Source organism: Anomaloglossus baeobatrachus, chromosome 6, assembly GCF_048569485.1.
Source record: "Anomaloglossus baeobatrachus isolate aAnoBae1 chromosome 6, aAnoBae1.hap1, whole genome shotgun sequence".
Taxonomy (NCBI): Eukaryota; Metazoa; Chordata; class Amphibia; order Anura; family Aromobatidae; genus Anomaloglossus; species Anomaloglossus baeobatrachus.
In genome coordinates, this window is record NC_134358.1 from 223,017,962 (window position 1) to 223,038,524 (window position 20,563).

Below are 20,563 nucleotides of genomic sequence, written 5' to 3' on the forward strand. Positions count from 1 at the left end.
TGGCGCAATAAATAATAATAATAATAATATGGTAGGTTGACTATACGTATTGGGCATTGATTAACCTAAAACAGTTCCAACATGGATCAGACATGATTGTTGGTGGTTTGATAGGAAATATGAATCATAATCAAAGGTTATACTACCACTTGTTACAGCGTTATTCTCTTTGTGTATTATTGCCAATGATACCTGAATTTCATATTAACCCTCCATCTGCAGGTAAACGTTTTTTTTTCCCCTGAGGTGACAGTTTCCTTTTAAAGGGAACCTGTCACCTCCAATATGCGATCTGACATATTAGCAGACGCATATTTCCCCTAATAGCAGCTCCCTACCCATCCCTGTGCTGTAAAATTGTGTAATATGAAAGTAATAAAAACAGTTTTAGTACTTTCATATTTCTTATGTAAATTACAGAGCCGCTGGCCCCATGGGCAGTGCCTTGCCCTAAGGGCGTCTGCATACTTTCCCTGGTATCACGCCCCTGTGGGCGTGATACCATGGAGTCACATGAGCGACGTTCCAGTCGCTCATTCTATCCTGCGCGCGATTATTATACTTACCATTGCGGCAGGCTTCTTTTCCAGGTATTCACTCGCCGGCTTCAGACGCGCAGTGCGCATCTGAAACTGACAAGGAGAACCCAGAAGAGAAGCCTACCGCAATAATAAGTATAAACATACGCAGGATAGAACGAGCGACAGGGACGTCGCTCATGTGACTCCATGGTATCACGCCCACAGGGGCGTGATACCAGGGAAAGTATGCAGACGCCCTTAGGGCAAGGCACTGCCCATGGGGCCAGCGGCTCTGTAAGTTACATAGGAAATATGAAAGTAATAAAACGGTTTTTATTACTTTCATATTACACAATTTTACAGCACAGGGATGGGTAGGGAGCTGCTATAAGGGCAAATATGCATCTGCTAATATGTCAGATAGCATATTCTAGGTGACAGGTTCCCTTTAAAGATAGGCTAAAGAAAACTAAACATTTGTGAGAAAGCGCTTTTCCTTCCCTAGTACATTGAGCAATTGCCAATTAGGACATAGTACTAACGTTCGATTTACCTTTGGAATTTGGCTTATGAAGATTCGCATTCTGATCAGGATTGTTTTGTTTGACTGGACTACTGGATTCACTTTCTTCAGGGCACAAGTAAACTTCTATGGCCCCTTGAGTGCTAGATAAGTGTATCTGTAAACTCTGCGAAGAAAATAATTCAAAAGGAGGTGATTGTTTTGATATGACTCATGTCAATTTGACTCCAGGAGAGGACTCCTATATAATACATCTACAGAGACTGTAAAAGCATGCAGCAGAATTGTCAGTGCAAAGGTCAAATCAGTAATGTAACCTGTAAGCATTAGGCCATTTTTAGACATTACATAACTGACTGCCATGGAGGGATTTTTTTGTTTTGCAGTACAAGTAGTTTTGAAAGAGACCCTTCTTTCCTACATAATATACCTTTAACAATACAGTACAATTAAAGTAAGGGGGGTGAACCCTACAAATGTAGCATTTCAAACTCGTCTTTATGCAGTTTAGCATTTGAGTGGAGTTCATTTTATATTTTCATACTATGAACTTTTACAGCTGCAGCAATAACTTGTGGATCAATCACAAAAGCTGGAGGGAATTGTGTAAAAAAAACAAAACAAAAAAACCCCCCAGTATAATATCTCTTCTTGTGCTGAAGTTTCCCTGGTTTCCAAGTCAGTCCTTTTTACTGACCAGTGTGCAGCAATGATCACATATACTACCACATATCACATATGTGATGGAGAGTATACTGAGGGTCACATTCATGAAAGGTGGTGGGGGTTCCCAGTTTTCTGGAGTAACACTTCCAAAAAGAAACCAACAATTTTTGTGCAATCTGAATTTGAGCAAACATTTAACAGTTTGGTCATTTTTCACCAGTCCCCAAACGCTTAGCAAAAACGGGCAGAGCATGAGCAAAATGGCTAAACCCAGCAGTTTAATTCAACAAATTGTGTGCATGCTAGTCTTAATGATCCAGGCAGTTTACAAAAAAAAAAAAAAAAAAAAGAGTTTTTTTTCTTTTTTAAATCTGATCATTTCATTGCTTTAATTTATAAAAATTGCAAAACTAATGTACTGCATTATATGACCATTACATTTTGTGAAGCCCAGTCATAGGCACTAACGAGCGCCTTCAGCAAGACCACACTAAGGTGGCAAACCTTCACTCTCCTTGCACAGCGCAATCATTAAAAGACAAAAAGGAGTGAATACATACCAGACACCAAAATGAAATACCACTGCCTGATAGTGGAATCAAAAGGGTTAAACAGCAATTTTTAACTCATTCCAATACTGTTAAAAGGGAAATCTGACGCCAGGTTTTTGACACCGATTTGCAAATTGGGTTATTATACTGCAGTCTTGATAAAATCAGTGTTCTCTGCATGCCAAGCTCTGTATATCCCTACCCCATCACTGATTGTCAGCTTTATGCCTATGTACAGCGTTTAGAAAGCTGCCAATCAGGGGTATGGTTATAAAGAGCTTATCAATATGGAGGACTACATGGTAGCAGGTGTACTAATCCTATGATATAGCCACTTATCAGGAAAGTAGCAAAAATTAAACCGAACAGCGCAATAAGCGTCGTTACATGGCCCCCAGCCAGCAGCGACGTGTGGAAGTGATGCTGCGCTTGGTAACTAATGTAAATATCGGGTAACCAAGCAAAGCCCTTCGCTGGTTACACGATATTTACCTTTGTTACCAGCGCACACCGCTTAGCACTGGCTCCCTGCACTCCTAACCAGAGTACACATTGGGTTAATAAGCAAACCTTTGCTTATTTACCCGATGTGTACTCTGGCTACGCGTGCAGAGAGCCGGCACTGGCAGCCTGAGAGCGGCGGACGCTAATAACTAAGGTAAATATCGGGTATCCAGCGAAGCACTTTGCTTGGTTACCCGATGTTTACCTTGGTTACAGCTTACCGCAGGCTGCCAGAAGCAGTCTTCCTGCTCGCTTCAGTTCGTCGCTCTCTCGCTGTCACACACCACGATGTGTGCTTCACAGCGGGAGAGCAACATCCAAAAAATCAAGCAGGACATTCAGCAACGACCGGCGACCTCACAGCCAGGTCGTTGCTGGATGTCACACACAGCGACATCGCTGCTACGTCACAGAAAATAGTGACGTAGCAGCGACGTCGTCGCTGAGTGTGACACCACCTTAAGTGACATTGCAGGAATCAGTGTCTCCGGCTGAACATTATGCTGCTCTCATTAGCTGGCAAATACCTGGTGCCAGACTACCTTTGAAGGCAAATGCTGCCTGTATAACATATGCACCAAGAGGATGAAGTGGTTGTCCAGGCTTGGGGTGCAAGTCTGCAGTAATTTTATGTGACTGCAGACCTGGGAATCCTCAGCGCAGTGTGCACGCTGTCAGGATAGCAAGTTTGCAATTTGCATACATACGGTCATGCACGTGCTGACAATGTGGGTGGTACTACACAATAAAAATCAGAGTCAGACTGGACAAATCTAGTCTGCATGTAGCCAGAAATATGCAAATTGATTTGGCGCTGGAGAAGTGACTGCAGTCTTGCACCCCAAACCTGGATAACCCCTTTAATGCATGCTCTATTCTGCCTATGCCTCATTTGCTGTTACAACTAGCAATTAAGAGCTTAGTGAAAACCATCTCGGTTTATGTGCATAACACAATCTACTTGGCTGAAAGCAACACTGTCAAATTGTCTGTAGAACATTTCCACCTCAAATCTGCACCTAGTCATTGGATTTTGGTGACTGTCACTGGATTTTTATAATTTAAATGGGGGGGGGGGGGGGGAAGTTTAATTGCCTTTTTGCCATTCCCATGCATACGCTTAGCTGTGTTTATCCTCGAGACTCCAGCGATAACCTGTAGCTTCAAATGGTCATCAAGTAAACAGACAAGATAGGGACGCCTCAGCACAAGAAAAGGCAGGGATACATTCTGAGGTTTAATATCTACAACTGCAGATTGTGATGGATCCTCAGATTAACACCACTAGAATAAGGCTATGTGCGCTCTGCACCGCACCGAAAAGGTGCGCTTCAGAGTGCAGCTGAAAAGCTGCGTTCTGAAGCGCATGGTGCCGGCGAGAACGTGCGCTCTGCCTGCAGCTCCTGCCATAGAGAAGGGGCTGACTGCAAAGCGCACGGAAGTAGTGACATGTCACGTCTTAGAACGCAGCGATTCGGGCAGCAGCCGAAGCGCTGCGTTCTAATATGCCACGTGCGCACGGCCCCTACACAATCTCCATAGATTGTGCAGGGGACGCAGGACGCATGCAGTTACGCTGCGCTACAAAGCGCAGCGTAACTGCATGAATTACGCACACGTGCGCACATAGCCTTATAGTGAACTATGAAACTTGAGGTATCCATTACCGTATTTTTCGCTTTATAAGACGCACTTTTCCTCCCAAAAATTTGGGAGGAAAATGGGGGGTGCGTCTTATAAAGCGGTACCGGGAGGGGGGGGTCCTGTCTGAGGCGATCGGGCGGCCGGGTGCCTGTGGCTGCATGCAAGCGGCCGGGTACCTGTGCTTGCGTGCGGTTGCAGCCGGGTACCCGTGGCTGTGTGCGGGCGGCAGCGGGTGCTGTGTGGAGTCGGCAGCCGGGTACCCGTGGCTGTGTGCGGGCGGCAGCGGGTGCTGTGTGGAGTCGGCAGCCGGGTACCCGTGCTTGCATGCGGTGGCAGCCGGGTACCCATGGCTGTGTGCGGGCGGCAGCCGGGTGCTGTGTGCGAGCGGCAGTCGGGTGCTGCTTTCCCACAGGCACCCAGCTGCCGCCCTCACACAGTCACCCAGCTGCCGCCCGCACACAGCCATGGGTACCCGGCTGCCACCGCACGCAAGCACAGGTACCCGGCGGCTTGTACGCAGGGTGGGCGGGCAGCCTGCTGGCTGCCACTCTGTGCATGCGGTGCGGGCGGCCGTGCAGCATGTTACCAGTTGTCCGCGGTCCCACTTTCAAATGATGGCGCCGGTGGAGCTCTTGGATGAGAGCTCCATCTGCGCACGCGCTGCTCCGGGAGTCAGCGCGTGCGCAGATGGAGCCCTTGGATGAGAGCTCCATCTGTGCATGCGTCGCTCCGGGCGCCATTACTTGAATCGGGACCGCGGACACACTCCACCACTGAGCAGTCCCTGCCGCTCCCACCACTGAACCGGGACCGCGGACACACTCCAGCACTGGGCAGTCCCTGCCGCTGCCACCACTGAGCCGTCGCCACCGCTCCCACCACTAAGCCGCCGCTGCCACCACTGAACCGGGACCGCGGACACTCACTGCACCGGCCTGCTGCACGGCTCACCCGCCACGGCTGCTGCCGCCACGACGGACCCCACGGCTCCTGCCACCGCGGACGCCACCACGCCTGCAACCACAGACGCCACGGCACCTGCAACCACGGACCCCGCTGCCACTGACCCGCCGCGCCTGCCAGCACAACCTGTGCCTCCTGTGACCCCGCTTCACCACCACTGCTGCCCCCCTCCGGTAAGAGAACACCGGAGCATAAGACGGACCCCATTTTTCTTTTTTTTTACCTTTTTTATGTCTAAGTTTGGGGTGCGTCTTATATTCCGGTGAGTCTTATAAAGCGAAAAATACGATACTTTTTTTTTTTCTTCCCTAGGGGGGGTCAAACCCATGTAGGCAGGTGCTTTCCAAATGCTCACCTGTGCTGCACTGTGACTACGTCCCCCAGCTTAGAACCATCATGGCTGATTCTCCTGCTTTCTGTAATGTCAAGCCGACATAGCTGTTCCTTCTCTCCTGTGGTGTTGACAAGGCATCACTGCTGATGTCTTATTCAGGGACAGCAGACTCTGCTTATTAACAGAACGTCGGTAGCGAAGCTCCGTCCACAGAGCAGAAGTCACAGGAAGCAGGAGACTCAGTAGGAGAGGTCCATGATGACTGAGCCAGGAGAGTCACAGCAGCACAGGCGGGTTGTTAGAAATTACTTCCTGATAAGTGCTTAGCTTTATAGAGAGGAAAAATAAAAAAAATAAATGGTGTTCCACTGACTAAACCTGGCCCAGTTTACAATCCCACCCTAAAGAGAACTTTGAACATGGCACCTTATTGACAGGCAGGATGGTAGTGGAGGAGCTGAGCAGTGATACATTGTGGGAAAAATTTCAGTACAACATTGAAATTTAGCTTAGACCAAGGATCTCAAACTACTCAAAAAATATTGGGGGGGGGGTTTGCACATTTTTTGCAGGACAAAATGACATTTTCTAGTAATACCATATAAACCTTTGGATCATTTTTTTAATGGAATTCATCATGTTATGGTACAGTTTTATAGCTTGAACAGTTACAGATGTGGCGATAACATGACCTTTGTTTATTTTGGTTGATATATAAAAAAGCATTTTTAAAATTGTAAAGAAATTTCCATGTTTTTCATTTAGATTTTTTCACATTTTATCCCCTTTTTGTAAGTAATATTGTTTAACAATTCGCAATATATAGTAATTCTGGCAAACATTATGTGGTTATTCTCTCATAGGGTCCCCTTCTTGCAGTAATGTGCCCATCATGCTCCCCTCCTTGCAGTAAATTCCCCTTATATGCTGCTGTTCATTATTGGGGGAGGGGAAAAAAAAAAAAAAAAAAGGCAGAAAGGGGATTAGGACAGGACAGTTATGCTAATCTCTGCACCACTGTCACACTGCTTCCGGGTCCATTAACTCTTGTCCATATTCACTGTTTCCCCGCCCACCCTCTGTGCCAGAGTCTGGTTAGTTGTGGAATATAAAAATAAAACTGGCAAAAAAAAAAAAAAAATCACGTAGGGTCCCCCGTATATTTATACCCTGTACAGATAACATACCTACAGGCTCCAGCCCCCAGCTGTATATCAAAATACAAAGGACCCCATGCGGCTCTTTTTAAAATTAAATAATTTTGAAAAAAATAGTGTGCAGCTTCCCCCCCCAATTTTGATACACAGCCAAGATAAAAGCAAACAGCTGGGGGCTGGTATTCTTAGGCTGGAAGTCCCATGGTCATTGGACCAACCAGCCTAAAAATAGCAGTCTGCAGCCGCCCCAGAACTGTCGCATCCAATTGTCACCAATTCCAGCGCTTTTCCCAGCTCATACATATTGCCCTGGTTTGGTGGCAATTGAGGTAATATAAGGGGTTAATGACAGCTGTGATTTGACTCCCCCATTAGTAATCAACAAAACCCACCACACCATTTCTCCAATTTATCATTATTATGAGGTCGCAGTGCACTGACACATTAAAAAACGTGACCGAGCAATACAGCGTCAGGGCTCCATTAACACAGCAGAGACGTCACTGAATTCACAGCTAATTGTACCCAAGGTACCCTAGCTATCACCTCAGGTGAACTGACTTGGTGAATGAACTCCGTGACATCACCTCAAGATGTCATTGAACTCAGTTTCGGATTACTGGATTAGGCAATGTGTGAAACCAAATACTCAACATGTGCATATAGCCTAATCTGAAATTAACTAATGTCTTCACATAAAAGGTGAGGTCACCAAGTTCAACAGAGGTCAGTTCACCCGAGGTCACAGATGGGGTACTGTGGGAACCCCAGCTGTGAAGTCAGGTGAACTCAATGACATGACCGCTCATAGCTGCAGATCCATCAGTGTGTCTCTGCCGCAGTAGTGAGTGGTCACGTTTTCTAATTGACAGCGCAATGCAACCTCAGATGCAGCAGAGTTGGGATCCTTGTGGGACCTCATGTGGATTACGCCATCTTTTATAATTATTTTTACACTCCACAATCAATCACAGATGCTGTCATAGGGTGGGCAGGGAAAGCAGTGAATATGCATCAATGTTAATTAATCGGACTTGGAAGCAGTGTGACAGCCGCATGAGACACTAAGGCTGTCTGTGCACACACACACTACGTTTTTTGCCACTTTTTTTGGTGCAGTTTGTTGCCCAAAACTGCATGCTTTTCCTTCTCCCAGCAAAGTCTATGAGTATTCAGAAATTCTGTGCATGTTGCTTTTTTGCTGCAATTTTTGATGCACAAAAAACTGCATGTGAATTTTGTGCGTTTTTGTCCTGCATTTTTTTTTAGCCTTTCCAGTCATTGATTCTAACAAAAAAATTAAAATAAACCCAGCAACCACATGGGACAAAAACGCATGCGATTTTTGTTGTGTTTTTGGCACAAGATGCATTTTTCTGCCACAAGGTGCATTTTTTGTGAACAAATTTTCTGCAGCGTGCACACATCCCCTTAGTATAATTGTCCTGCTCTAATCCCCATATTTCTTCCCTTAGCAGTCCCTAACCCTTACTAACACGTGATAGCACACAAGTTCAGGTCCCCATACATTTATATGGGATTCAACGTCCGGTCTCAACCAGAACTTAAGTTCGGCCAAACCAGTCAAACCCAAACATCTGCGAGTTCACCAGTCTCTCCCTGTCACCATGAAAACCGTCCAATTTGCAGTCATGTCAGAGCTTTGCAGTCCGATACAGTTTTATGAGAAAAGATTCAGCACAACTTGTGTTTTGTTTAAACCTCTGCTCTTTCTGGGATTTGGGGCCCAGTGGGCGGTCCTATCAGTAACACAACTTTGACTGCTATTTCTGTATGCACATTAAGGCACTGCGCTCTGGCTGAGTATTTGGTTACAAAAGTTTCTGCACCAAATCTGCATTTTTTGGCAGACAAACCCCCAAGTTTGATGTGTTTTTTTGCAAGCGTTTTCATGTATTCTGGGGTGGGAAAAAAAAGCTGCAAAAATGCTTAAAGAATTGACATACTGCAGATTCCTGCACCAAATCTGCATGGGGGGGGGGGGGTGAGAAGTGCATAATGTGCACAAAATTTCAGGAATCTCATCGATAAATAGACACAAAAAACCCCAAACACACTGTGCACGTACAAAGAAAGCTGTTAATCGCTGATAAAGAACCGCTGGAGCAAATATCCCACAGAGAGCAGAGGTTTAAGGTGGTGTCACACACAGCGACTACGACAACGACGTCGCTGCTACGTCACCATTTTCTGTGACAATGCAGCGACCTCCTGTCGCTGTGTGTGACATCCAGCAACAAGCTGGCCCCTGCTGTGAGGTCGTTGCTCGTCGCTGAATGTCCTGCTTCATTTTTTCGTCGTCGCTCTCCCGCTGTGAAGCACACATCGCTGTGTGTGACAGCGAGAGAGCGACGAAATGAAGAGCGCAGGGAGCAGGAGCCGGCATCTGGCAGATGCGGAAAGCTGTAACCACTGTAAACATCGGGTAACCAAGGGAAGCCCTGTCCTTGGTTACCCGATATGTACCTTTGTTACCAGCCTCCGCCGCTCTTGCTGCTAGTGCCGGCTCCTGCTCTGTGCACATGTAGCTGCAGTACGCATCGGGTAATTAACCCTATGTGTACTGTAGCTAGGAGAGCAAGGAGCCAGCGCTAAGCAGTGTGCGCAGCTCCCTGCACATGTAGCGACGTTATGATCGCTGCTGCGACGCTGTGTTTGACAGCTAAGCAGCGATCATAACAGCGACTTACAAGGTCGCTGTTACGTCACAGAAAATGGTGACGTAACAGCGATGTCGTTGTCGCTATGTGTGAACCCAGCTTTAGATGTTCAAAACACAGGTAATAGTTGTGAGGAAAGATTAAGTATAATCTATCTACTTAGCACCCCCTGCTCTATAGTTTGTTACTTGCAGAGGTGTGCATTTCCATGGTGACAGATACCCTTTAAAAAGGGGCTTTTCACTACTCTGACAGCCCCTTCTTAATAAGCACCCATTAAAATAATACTTGCTTTGTGCACACTATCAGCATTTGGTCAGTATTGTAAATCAGCATCTATAAATCCAAAACAAGGAGTGGGTGAAGAATGCAGAAGAGGAGAACGCATTTCTATTATACTTTTTCTTTAATTGTTCCATTCCTAATTTTGCCTTACAAATACTGATGGAAAACACCGACCAAATACTGAATGTATAAGGCCGGTTTCACACATCCGGCTTTTTGCCGTTTTGCCGGATGCGGCGCTCTCCTGTACAGTTAATACAGTACAATGACAGCGCTGTAACTTCCGGGTCACATGCGCCGGTCACATGACAGCATGTGACCGGCGCTTGTTGCGCTGTCATTGTACTGTATTAAATGTACGGGAGAGCGCCACATCCGGCAAAACGGCAAAAAGCCGAATGTGTGAAACCGGCCTAACCGTGGCCTTATACTCACTTTCGGTGCTGGCACTGACTCTCCTGGGGCTCATGTATTATGTAATGCAGGCCCTGCGCTTAATCCGTGCTGGCTTCACCCTTTCCGCATTTGGACAAATCAAACATCCAGAAAAAGTGAGAACAGCGGCTGGTTGCTAATGTCCTCTTGATGTTTAATATGTCTGAAACGGAGACAGTTAAGCAAGTGCCGACTGGGAGCAGAAATCATGGGGCCTCAAAAGTTACAGGTCCACTACCCCACAGAAATAGTTTGTCTGGGACATACAACATCTCAACTTTAACAGCCCTTACAAAGTAAATTTTCCTCATGTTGAAAACCCTAGATCCCCCTTTCACTTTTGCACTCAAAGTACGTTGCCAACAAAAGTTCCCCATAAATACTGTACGATACCTCCATTGCGAATTGTCAGACACAGTATGATGATACTACTGTATCCCCCCCCTCCCCTCAACTTCCCCAGCAAAGTATAGTGACCCCAACAGTATGATCCCAACTGTGACACCCCCACACAACCCTCTATGCTGTATAATGGCCACCACTAGCCCTCTGCACAGTATGATAGACTTCACACTGTATAATTGCTGGCATACAGTATAATGGCTGGAATACAGTATAATGGCCCTCATCTGAACCTCCATAAACAATTAAGGCTACCTCATAAGCCTCCAAATAGTATATTGGCCTCCACTAGCCTTCCATATAATATGCACTTCCATATAGTATAATTGGCCACACAGTCCTCCATATAGTATAATGCCCCCCATAGACCTCTATATATTATAATGCCCCCACATAGTAATCCATAAATCCATATATTATAATGCACCCCATAGTGATCCATATTAATTTTGGCCAGAGGCCACTAGTATACAAACAATACTCGCCTTTCCTCTTTCCCCCGCTGCGCCAATCTCTGCCGTGGTACGTTCTGCAGCTCGGCACAGCGGGCACACAGTGATATTGCGCCTACTGTCCTGAGATATCAAAGCACAGACACAATGGGGAGGTAGCAGATAGCAGACAGGTCCCTCTTTCATCATTTCAACTGTATCAGTATCTGCAATCCCGATACAGTTATCTCACATCGGATGCTATACACCAGTGTGATCCCGGCCTGAAAGGGATTAGTGATAAATGAAAGAAGAAAGAACGGTTTGTAGGCCATTACACTTACCTCAACTGGGTCAGGCACTTCAAGTCTAGTCTCCGGAGGAGCTCTCACAACAATAACAGTTTGATCCTTAAGGCCACTAATTTTTCGTATATCCTGATAAGTTACATAAGCCAACGTATCTTAAGTTAAGGCTTAAAACATGAAATTCAGAGAATTTAAATAATGACCGAAATATTTTGGCTCGGAATCATGATCAATTAGTAAATTAAGGGTAATTAAGGTCAATTAAAAGGATTTATTTTATTTGGAGAGTTTGTGATGCTGCAAATTTTCCGTACCCATCAACAATTATGTAACATGCATGTTTTTCCATTGCATTTGTATTGCTTTTGATGCAGAGGTGTCTTTTTGGCTTCAGGTGTTTAAATAAAACAGCTTTTTATACTTCCTGGTATTTGGCAGTGTCAAAGTTTATTGACAGTTGTGTTTATTACAAATCTTTTTAAATGTATTTCCTAACCTGCAAATTTTCCACATGCAATCCTATGGGGAAAATTCACAACTAAAACTCAGCATACATTAAGAGATTGATATGTTGCAAGTTTAAGGTTTTGTGCGCACTAGAAATGTGAAGTTTCTCAAGAAAATTTCTTGAGAAACGTCTGGGAGTGGAAGATTTCTGGACCTCCGGAAAAAATCTGCACCAAATCCGCGGTAAATCCGCATGCGGATTTGGCGCGATTTTCCCGCAGGTTGTTCCCTGCGGATTTTGCAGGCTGTACTGCCGAAATCCGCAGGGTACCTGCGGAAAAGAACTGACATGCTCATTTTCTCAAGAAATTCTTCAAGGAAATTTCTTGAGAAAAATCCACAGTGTGCGCACAGCTATTTTTTTTTCACATAGGATTTGCTGGGAAATGTCTGCACAAAGATTGCAGACATTTCTCAAGAAATTTCTGCGACAAATCCGCGGGTAAAACGCACTAGTGCACACATAGCCTTAAAAACGCTTAAAAGGGAAACATCAGGATTTTCATGTATAGGGTGCAGGCACATTGTGTACATTCCATTAGTGAGCAGCTCCCGTTGTGACCACGGGAGCGCACGTGGTCACAACAGGACTGCAGAACAGCTGATGGAAGGACGCGATTACCTGCAGCTACGACACAGTGACAGCACAGCAGCCGCCTAGGACACCGGGACGCCACAGGAAAAAGCCGACAGCAGGATTCTTCTCACTGTCCCGCAGGTATGTTTGGAGGAGGAGGAGGATAATGATGATTGAGGAGGTAGTAATCGCGTCCTCCCATCAGCTGTTCTGCAGTCCTGTTGTGACCACGCGCGCTCCCGCGGTCACAACGGGATCTGAAGAAGCGAGGGCGCATGCGCCGCCCTCTCCTGCAAAATACTAAGTACTGCGGGCTTCAGAAACATGGCGCCGGCGCCATGTTTCTGAAGAGAAACTTGCAAACAACCAGAGAGAGGGAGGAACAGGCTGCGGAGGACGGGGGGGGGGGGCAGAGATACAAGTGCATAACACGCCAGGACATTAGCAGAGAGGTGCACACATCAATCAAAAAGTGCACGAATTTATCAAACTTTATAAAGTTGGATTTCACAGCCTAAACACCCGAGCTGCCCACTAATGGTATGTACACAATGTGCCTGATAGTGCCAGTACTGCACCTTATACACGAAAATCCTGATGTTTGGTTCCCTTTAATAAAAGAGCTTGGGGTATGTAAATACTAGACGTTTTTGCAGAACGAAAATAAGAGACATCAAAAACTCATCGTGGGAGCATAAATTGCCATATTTTGAGCAGCAACAGATTGTCAAGCCTTGCTATAAGAAATCTATGAAATTAATGGGTGCGCGTCTTCATACATAAATGTGAACAATTATCTTTACAGTAATACCATGGAATTCAAATGTGCAAAAATGCACAAAGTGCCATGAAAAAAACACCACATGTATTATAGTTGTGTATTCACCCAAACTTACAAATGAAGGTTGGATTGTTCTTTCACACAGCCACACGGATAGGGATTGCATTATGTAAAGGATATCTTTGGTTCTCTGAGTCTTCAGTTAGAAGTTTCAGATCCAAGGTACAACTTTGTATCAAGTCATCTAGTTTCTTCTCCTCTTGACTAAGCTCTGCGAGCTCCTTGGACAAGCCTTGGCATCGTACCATGTTACATCCATCATCAGGAAGTGTGCAGCCCCTGGGTTGGTTTGTTTTCATTTTTTTTTTTTTTTAAACAAAAACTTTATTAAGAAATTACAGGATGAAATATGTATATCACAAAGACTACAATCTGCAACGGCGTAAACTGATCTATTCTAGTTATACAAAGAAAACAAAACGTATATCCATTCATGATATGCAGTATACAGGCATACAACATACAAGATGGGCTGACAATCTAAAGTCACTGCATAGTAGCACAGCTACATGCGATTGTGTAACTGCAGAAGAGGTGATCTGGATGTGACAGCCGGAGTCCCCAAGGAGAAGGCAGAGACAGTTATTACCATCTGTGCCTTCTTGCTCACTGCATACACATTGTTAAACAGGCGCTGATTGCGCATCCTCCTCCATACACAGCAGTAATGTGATTGCTGTGTATAGGGAGAACGCAAGAGCTGCTGGGTGACACCAGACTGACAGCTCTGCTATGCTATAATGCCAATCCCCCTCAGTTACAAGGGAAATAAGTATTAAAATATTTTATTTTAATCTCAACTGCTCCTAAAGGTCTTATGACCTCATGGCTGGGGGACAATGTGTAAAATTAAATACAGATAAATTAAGTTTTTATAGCTCTAAACCATATGTACACAAAACACAGATTCCGCCAATGGTCCGATCATTGGGCTTCAGCCATCAGCGACAATCCAGAGGAATGGCAGGCCATGCAGTCACAGGGAACTCAACTCATCTGAGCACATCTTCGTGTAAAACAAAAATGTTGGTTCTAGGTTCATCTGTAATGGGGCTTCCCCAAACGGTCATGTAATAAACCTAATCATTTGGCCCAAAATTCCAGCTCATGTGACATATATGATACAAAAAGATTCCCATCATATATGCATGCTCAAAAGAGGGGAGGGGTCCAAAAGCCCAAATCAGGAGAAAATCCTGAAGGACAGGGGGAGCATGTGGGAACTAGGAGTGTTGAAAATGAAAAATAAATTATTCGGAACAGCATATTCATGCCTCAGGGCCTGGAATGATTTAAGGACCCCAGCCTCACTGACCTGACCTAGGTACATCAAATTCATGCTCTCTCAAAATATCTCCCACTTCAGATCAAATAATTCAGAAGAGTCTTGTGCCAATTGTGCGTTTACCATAGGGAGGCACCCAGACAAGTTTGCTGATGGCAACCCACACCAATACAGGGCCTCAGGATCAGAAATCTGTAATGGCCTTCCATGGAGGAATTTGCATATGCAATGGGTGTGTAATCTCTGTCATAGGGTCAGACAATAGCCATAAGGGAGCGATTGCGTGACCTACATAACATTCTCTCACCATGACAAGAACCGTTACCACAGTCATTTTAAAGGGGAACCTGTTGGGAGACTCATGCTATCCAGACAGTATGGCTACACGACTGACGCAAAATAAACTTTCTGAAAAACGCCACCATTTCATAGAACCTTAAAAATCCCACTCAAGCAAGAAATACGTCAAAAACTTGTATCGGCGCTGGAAAGAGCCTGCCGGGGGCAGAGTTTGACTGGTTTAGTCTTCAGCTATGATCCCCAGCCAGACCATCAAAGTACAGTTTCCCTAAAATGCCAGAGTATTGAGGGTGATTGCCTTTATCCTAATCCATAGACATCCTGCTGCAAGTTTACCGGATATAATCTATACTTACATCCACTGAATGTTGTTTTTAGATTTCTTTTTAATTAGATGAATGCCCTCTAATACATTCGTGATATCATAAATTCTTCTTTTTTGCACCTTGAGAACTTCAGCAGCTCTGTTCAAGTCCACCACACCATCAGAAGATTGACTAAGAAGTTGAATGAATTTCTTAGTCAAAAGGCCAAGTGAGGTGTCATATCTTGTTTTTTCCAGAGGTGATTTTGGCGCTAAAGTACAGGAAGAAAAAAAAAAAATTAATAATTTTTAAGCCTATATAAACAATCCAACACAATTTAGACTGTGGAACATCAGCCAATACTTATGCTACGTGTACAGGTCCAAACTATTTAAATTTATTGTAATTATATTGGTAATGTGCAGATAAATAACAATTGTGTAATAGCTAGCATGTTTAATGGAAGAGTGGCTACACATAGGGGTGGGGGTGGGGGGGGGTTACATTCTCCCTGTAACCACTCAATTACAGTCATTAGGGTGGTGAAGGAAGCTGTTAGAGCACTGTAGTCACTCCCCTGTACATTCACAGCCAGCATGCTGCCAATCCATGTACAGGTAATGATTACTGTAGTGTGCCATAATGTGCACCGCTCTGAATACTGGAAGTAAGCGGCTGCAGGTAGAATACAACTTCATTTTCTCCCTATAGCTCATTCTACAGTAAGGCAGCCGCCAGACATGGTTTTAACACTACTCAACAAGTGGTTACCAGTATCAGCAGGTAAAAGGGATTATATCACATCCAGAACTTAAAAGGTCTGTCAGCACAGGATGGCTATTCACACCAAATACAGGTGCTCATGCATCATGGTGGGCCTAATCATTTAAATTCAATTTCCCCACAGTCTTCACTCTTCTGTGATTAAAGGGAACCTGTCAGCAGAAATTTCCCCTAAAACCTAACAGATTCCCCCTCTGCAGCTCCTGGGCTGCATTCTAGAAAGGTCCCTGTTATTATTGTGCCCCCTTTCTGACCAAAAAATAAGAATTATTCTTACCGATAATTCGGTTTCTAGGACCTTCCACGACAGCATAGGAGGTTGTCTCTCCACGCCCTAATTGGGACAGGAAGTTCAAGAGGTTTAAAAGGACCCTCCCACCTCCCACAGCCAGTGTCTTACAAAGAATCCATAGCATATGAGAAGTACCACACATTCAGGAATAAATGAATACAAAGGGGAGGGAATTACCTGCTGTCGTGGAAGGTCCTAGAAACCGAATTATCGGTAAGAATAATTCTTATTTCTCTAGTCCCTTCCACGACAGCATAGGAGGAATACCAAAGAATTGATACCTAGGGGGGGGCCACAGCCTGCAGGACCCTCCTGCCAAAGGCCAAATCCCTGTTGGAATCCAGATCCAACCGATAATGCTTCGTGAAAGTATGGAGCGAAGACCACGTAGCCGCCTTGCAGATCTGCTCAGGGGAGGCCCCTGCCCGTTCAGCCCAGGAGACAGAGGTAGCCCTGGTGGAGTGCGCCGTGAATCCAGTAGGCGGAGAGAGATGCTGAGCGAGGTAGGCGTCTCTAATTGCCCGCACAATCCAGTTGGCGATGGTACTCTTAGCCACCTTCTTGCCCTTATTGCGGCCAAAGGGCTGGATAAACAGGTTAGAATCAAGGCGCCAAGAAGCAGTAACCTTCAGGTAGTGCAACACTATCCGACGGACATCCAAAGAATGAAACACTTCCTCACCCGGAGTCCGAGGATTCTGACAGAAGGAAGGCAGGACGATGGACTGAGAACGGTGAAAATCCGAAACTACCTTGGGAAGGAAGGAAGGGTCCAGCTGAAACACAATGCTGTCATCTCTGACGGTCAGGTAAGGTTCCCTGATAGACAAAGCCTGAAGTTCTCCGACTCTGCGAGCAGACGTAATAGCCACAAGAAAAACAGTCTTGTGAGAAAGAGAACGAATGTTACAAGAGCACAGAGGTTCAAATGGTGACTGAGATAGTCCGGTAAGGACCACATTGAGATCCCAGCGAGGCGTCAGGACCCTCTGACGTGGACAGAGTCTACTAGCGGACACAAAGAACCGACGGATCCAACGATGATCTGCCAGAGCCGTGTCAAAGACTGCACTGAGGGCTGACAACTGAACCTTCAGGGTGCTAGGCCGAAGGCCTAAGTCCAATCCACTCTGGAGGAAGTCCAGAATCTGCGCAATATTAGGCCGAAGTGGGTCAGGAGGCTGAGAACCACACCAGGAGGAAAATCTCTTCCAGATTTTGTTGTAAATACTATTTGTCACAGGTTTACGGTTCTTCTGTAGGGTAGCCACAACTCTGTCAGAAAGCCCTTGGGCCTTCAGTGCCCGGGCCTCAGAAGCCAGGCAGCCAAGTTGAGATTCTGGGGAGCCGGATGGAAAATCGGACCCTGGGACAGTAAGCTGGGGTCCGAACCTAAGAGGACTGGGCCGTCGATTCCTAGCGTCATGACCAGGCTGAACCAACTCCTCCGAGGCCACAGCGGGGCTACCAGTATAGTTGGGACCCCCTCGTCTCTGATCTTCCTCAGTGCCCTTGCGAGAAGAGGAAGAGGGGGGAACGCGTAAGCGAGGCGAAAGGACCACTTGTGGCAGAAAGCGTCTACCCCTAACGCCTTGTCCCGTGGGTTCAGGGAGAAATATGTTGCGACCTTGCAATTCCCTGCCGAAGCAAAGAGGTCCACCTCTGGAGCACCCCACCGTGCCACCAGAGAGCAGAACACCGCCTGATCCAGACTCCATTCCCCCGGATGAACATCCCGACGACTCAGGAAATCCGCCTGAAGATTTAGGGAGCCCTTCAGATGGACCGCAGAAAGGGAGAGCAGAGATTGTTCCGCCCATTGAAAGATTCGGGAGGACACTGACTTCAGGGCGCCTGAGCGTGTACTGCCCTGATGGCGGAGATGTGCCACTGTTGTGACATTGTCTGAATACACCAGGACGTGAGAGTCCCGGACGAGGTCCTGAGCCGCAAGGAGGGCTTCTCTGACTGCCCTGAGCTCCCGGTAGTTGGAGGATTGGGAGCTGACGTAAGGACTCCAGACCCCTTGAAATGGGGAGTTTGCCACCATTGCCCCCCATCCCCGTAGGCTGGCATCTGTGGTCAGTGTAACCAGGGGTGTCTGAGTCCAGGCAACCCCCACCTGCAGGTTGGCGGGACGCAGCCACCAGAGAAGGGATGAGGAGACGGACCCCGAGAGGCGAAACCGTCTGTTTAGGGATGACTGGAGTCTGTGCCAATGTGCCAGGATATGATCCTGGAGACACAGAGAATGGGCCTGAGCTCACCTGACTGAGGGAATGCAGGACGTCATGGAACCCAGAGCTGACATAGCCGCTCGAAGCGTCGGGCGAACCTGCCTGCGAAGCTTTGATATTTTGGCTAACAGAGCTACCCTGTGGCCCTCTGGGAGAAAAGATGCCTGTGTCGGAGTCCAGCAGCACTCCGAGAAACTGCCGAGTGGAGGAAGGGGCTAATTGTGATTTTTTGAGATTGGGAATCCATCCCAGGGACCGAAGGATTCCCAAAGACCTTTCCACATGGCTCCGGAGGGTTGGAGCAGATGGAGCCATGAGAAGAAAGTCGTCCAAATATGGAACCAGACAGATACCCTGCAATCTTATGAAGGCGACCACCTCTGCCATGATCTTCGAAAAGATCCTTGGAGCCGAGGAGATCCCGAAGGGAAGTACATTGAATTGGAAATGAAGCACTTCCTCCCCGTGTAGCACCGCAAACCTGAGGTATTGCCTGTGACCCGGATGGACCGGTATATGGAAGTAGGCGTCTTTCAGATCTATAGAGGCCATCTGGTGGTGTAGACCTATCAGGGGAATAGCTGATTTTACTGACTCCATCTTGAACCGCCGGTACCTGACCTGACGGTTTAGACGTTTTAAATTGATAATTATCCGGACGTCGCAAGACGGCTTCTTGACAAGGAAGAGGCGGGAGTAGTGTCCTACCCCTTCTTCCTGACTCGGGACTGGGGAAACGACCCCCGAGTGCATTAGCTCTATAATCTTTGCGTACAACAGAGCCTGTGAAACCTGCGACGCCAGAGCAGTGACTCGGAGACCCGGACGAGGGGGGGAGAGGAATTCTATGAGGAGACCTTCCGAGACTATCTTCAGAACCCATTGGCAAGTGGTTATGGACCGCCACTGGGGAAGAAACGCCGAGAGTCGTCCCCCCACCCGGGCCGAGTCACTGTTTGTCCTGCTGAGGACGTTGCTGATGGGGAGGGATGAGGATGTTTCTCCCTCTACCCTTGGGATAGCTCCACCTGCCTGCCTTCCCTTTCCCTCTGGGCTGGGAGGCCTGAGGCATCGAGGGACGAAAGGACCGCTTCCTGGTGGGTCTAGGATCGGGCAAGGCCTTACGATCGGTCGCCTTGTCCAGGATATCATCCAGGGCAGGCCCAAACACCAAATCCCCTTTAAACGGAAGGGAGCAAAGCCTCATTTTGGAGGTGGAGTCTCCGCTCCAGGCCTTAAGCCAGAGGGCACGTCTGGCAGAGTTAGAAAGAACCGAGGTCCTGGCCGCCAGGCGGACAGATTCCACCGAGGTATCTGCCAAAAAACTGGTAGCCTTCCTAAGCAAGGGAAGGGATTCCAGTAATTCCTCCCTAGGGGTTCCCTGGGAAATATGAGCCTCCAACTGATCTAACCACCTAATTAGGGACCTGGATACACAGGTGGAGGCAATGTTAGCCTGAATAGAAGACGATGCCTCCCAGGACCGCTTCATCAGGCCTTCTACCTTCCTATCCATCTGATCCTTCAGTTGGGAAGTATCTTCAAAGGGAAGAGCCGTTTGCTTAGCTACCCTAGCCACCTGAACGTCTACTCTTGGGACCTCCCAATGTAATCCAGAAGGTTCCAGAGGAAACCGGCGTTTAGGGTCACTCCGTACCCGCCTCTCAGGAAATTCACATTCTTGAGAGACAATATCCAAGATATTGCCATGGACTGGAAATCCTAACTGTTTGACTGACTTCAGGCCAGCAAACATTTCGTCCTGGATAGAGGGAAGTGACTGCACTTCCTCTAATCCCATAGTGCTCCGAACTGCCCCAATAAGATCCCCCAAATCTTCTGAGGGAAACAGAAAGGACTGGTCAGACCCCCCAGAGGGAATTCCTTCATCAGGACCCTCAGAGGTGGAATCAGCGTCCTCCTGATCAGATGGGGTCGACTGGAGTCTCCTCTTTTTTGGAGGAGAGGGTCCAGGAGCAGGGCCAGGAGCAGGAAGGGAGGCCAGTGAGGCCCTAATCTCCTGTTTCATCA

The 20,563-nt window shown here is 46.8% G+C and overlaps 1 protein-coding gene across 1 annotated transcript in view; it reads right to left on the minus strand.

The window, feature by feature from the left end:
* The window catches only part of E2F3 (E2F transcription factor 3), a 66,502-nt gene that overhangs the window by 4,207 nt on the left and 41,732 nt on the right, over positions 1 to 20,563 (minus strand). Inside the window, exons 3-6 of the mRNA XM_075314701.1 lie at positions 15,272 to 15,491; positions 13,451 to 13,609; positions 11,442 to 11,556; positions 1,075 to 1,210 (exon numbers count right to left, since the gene is read on the minus strand). Of these exons, the coding sequence (XP_075170816.1) occupies positions 1,075 to 1,210; positions 11,442 to 11,556; positions 13,451 to 13,609; positions 15,272 to 15,491 (630 nt within the window). The remainder of the gene's footprint in view (positions 1 to 1,074; positions 1,211 to 11,441; positions 11,557 to 13,450; positions 13,610 to 15,271; positions 15,492 to 20,563) is intronic.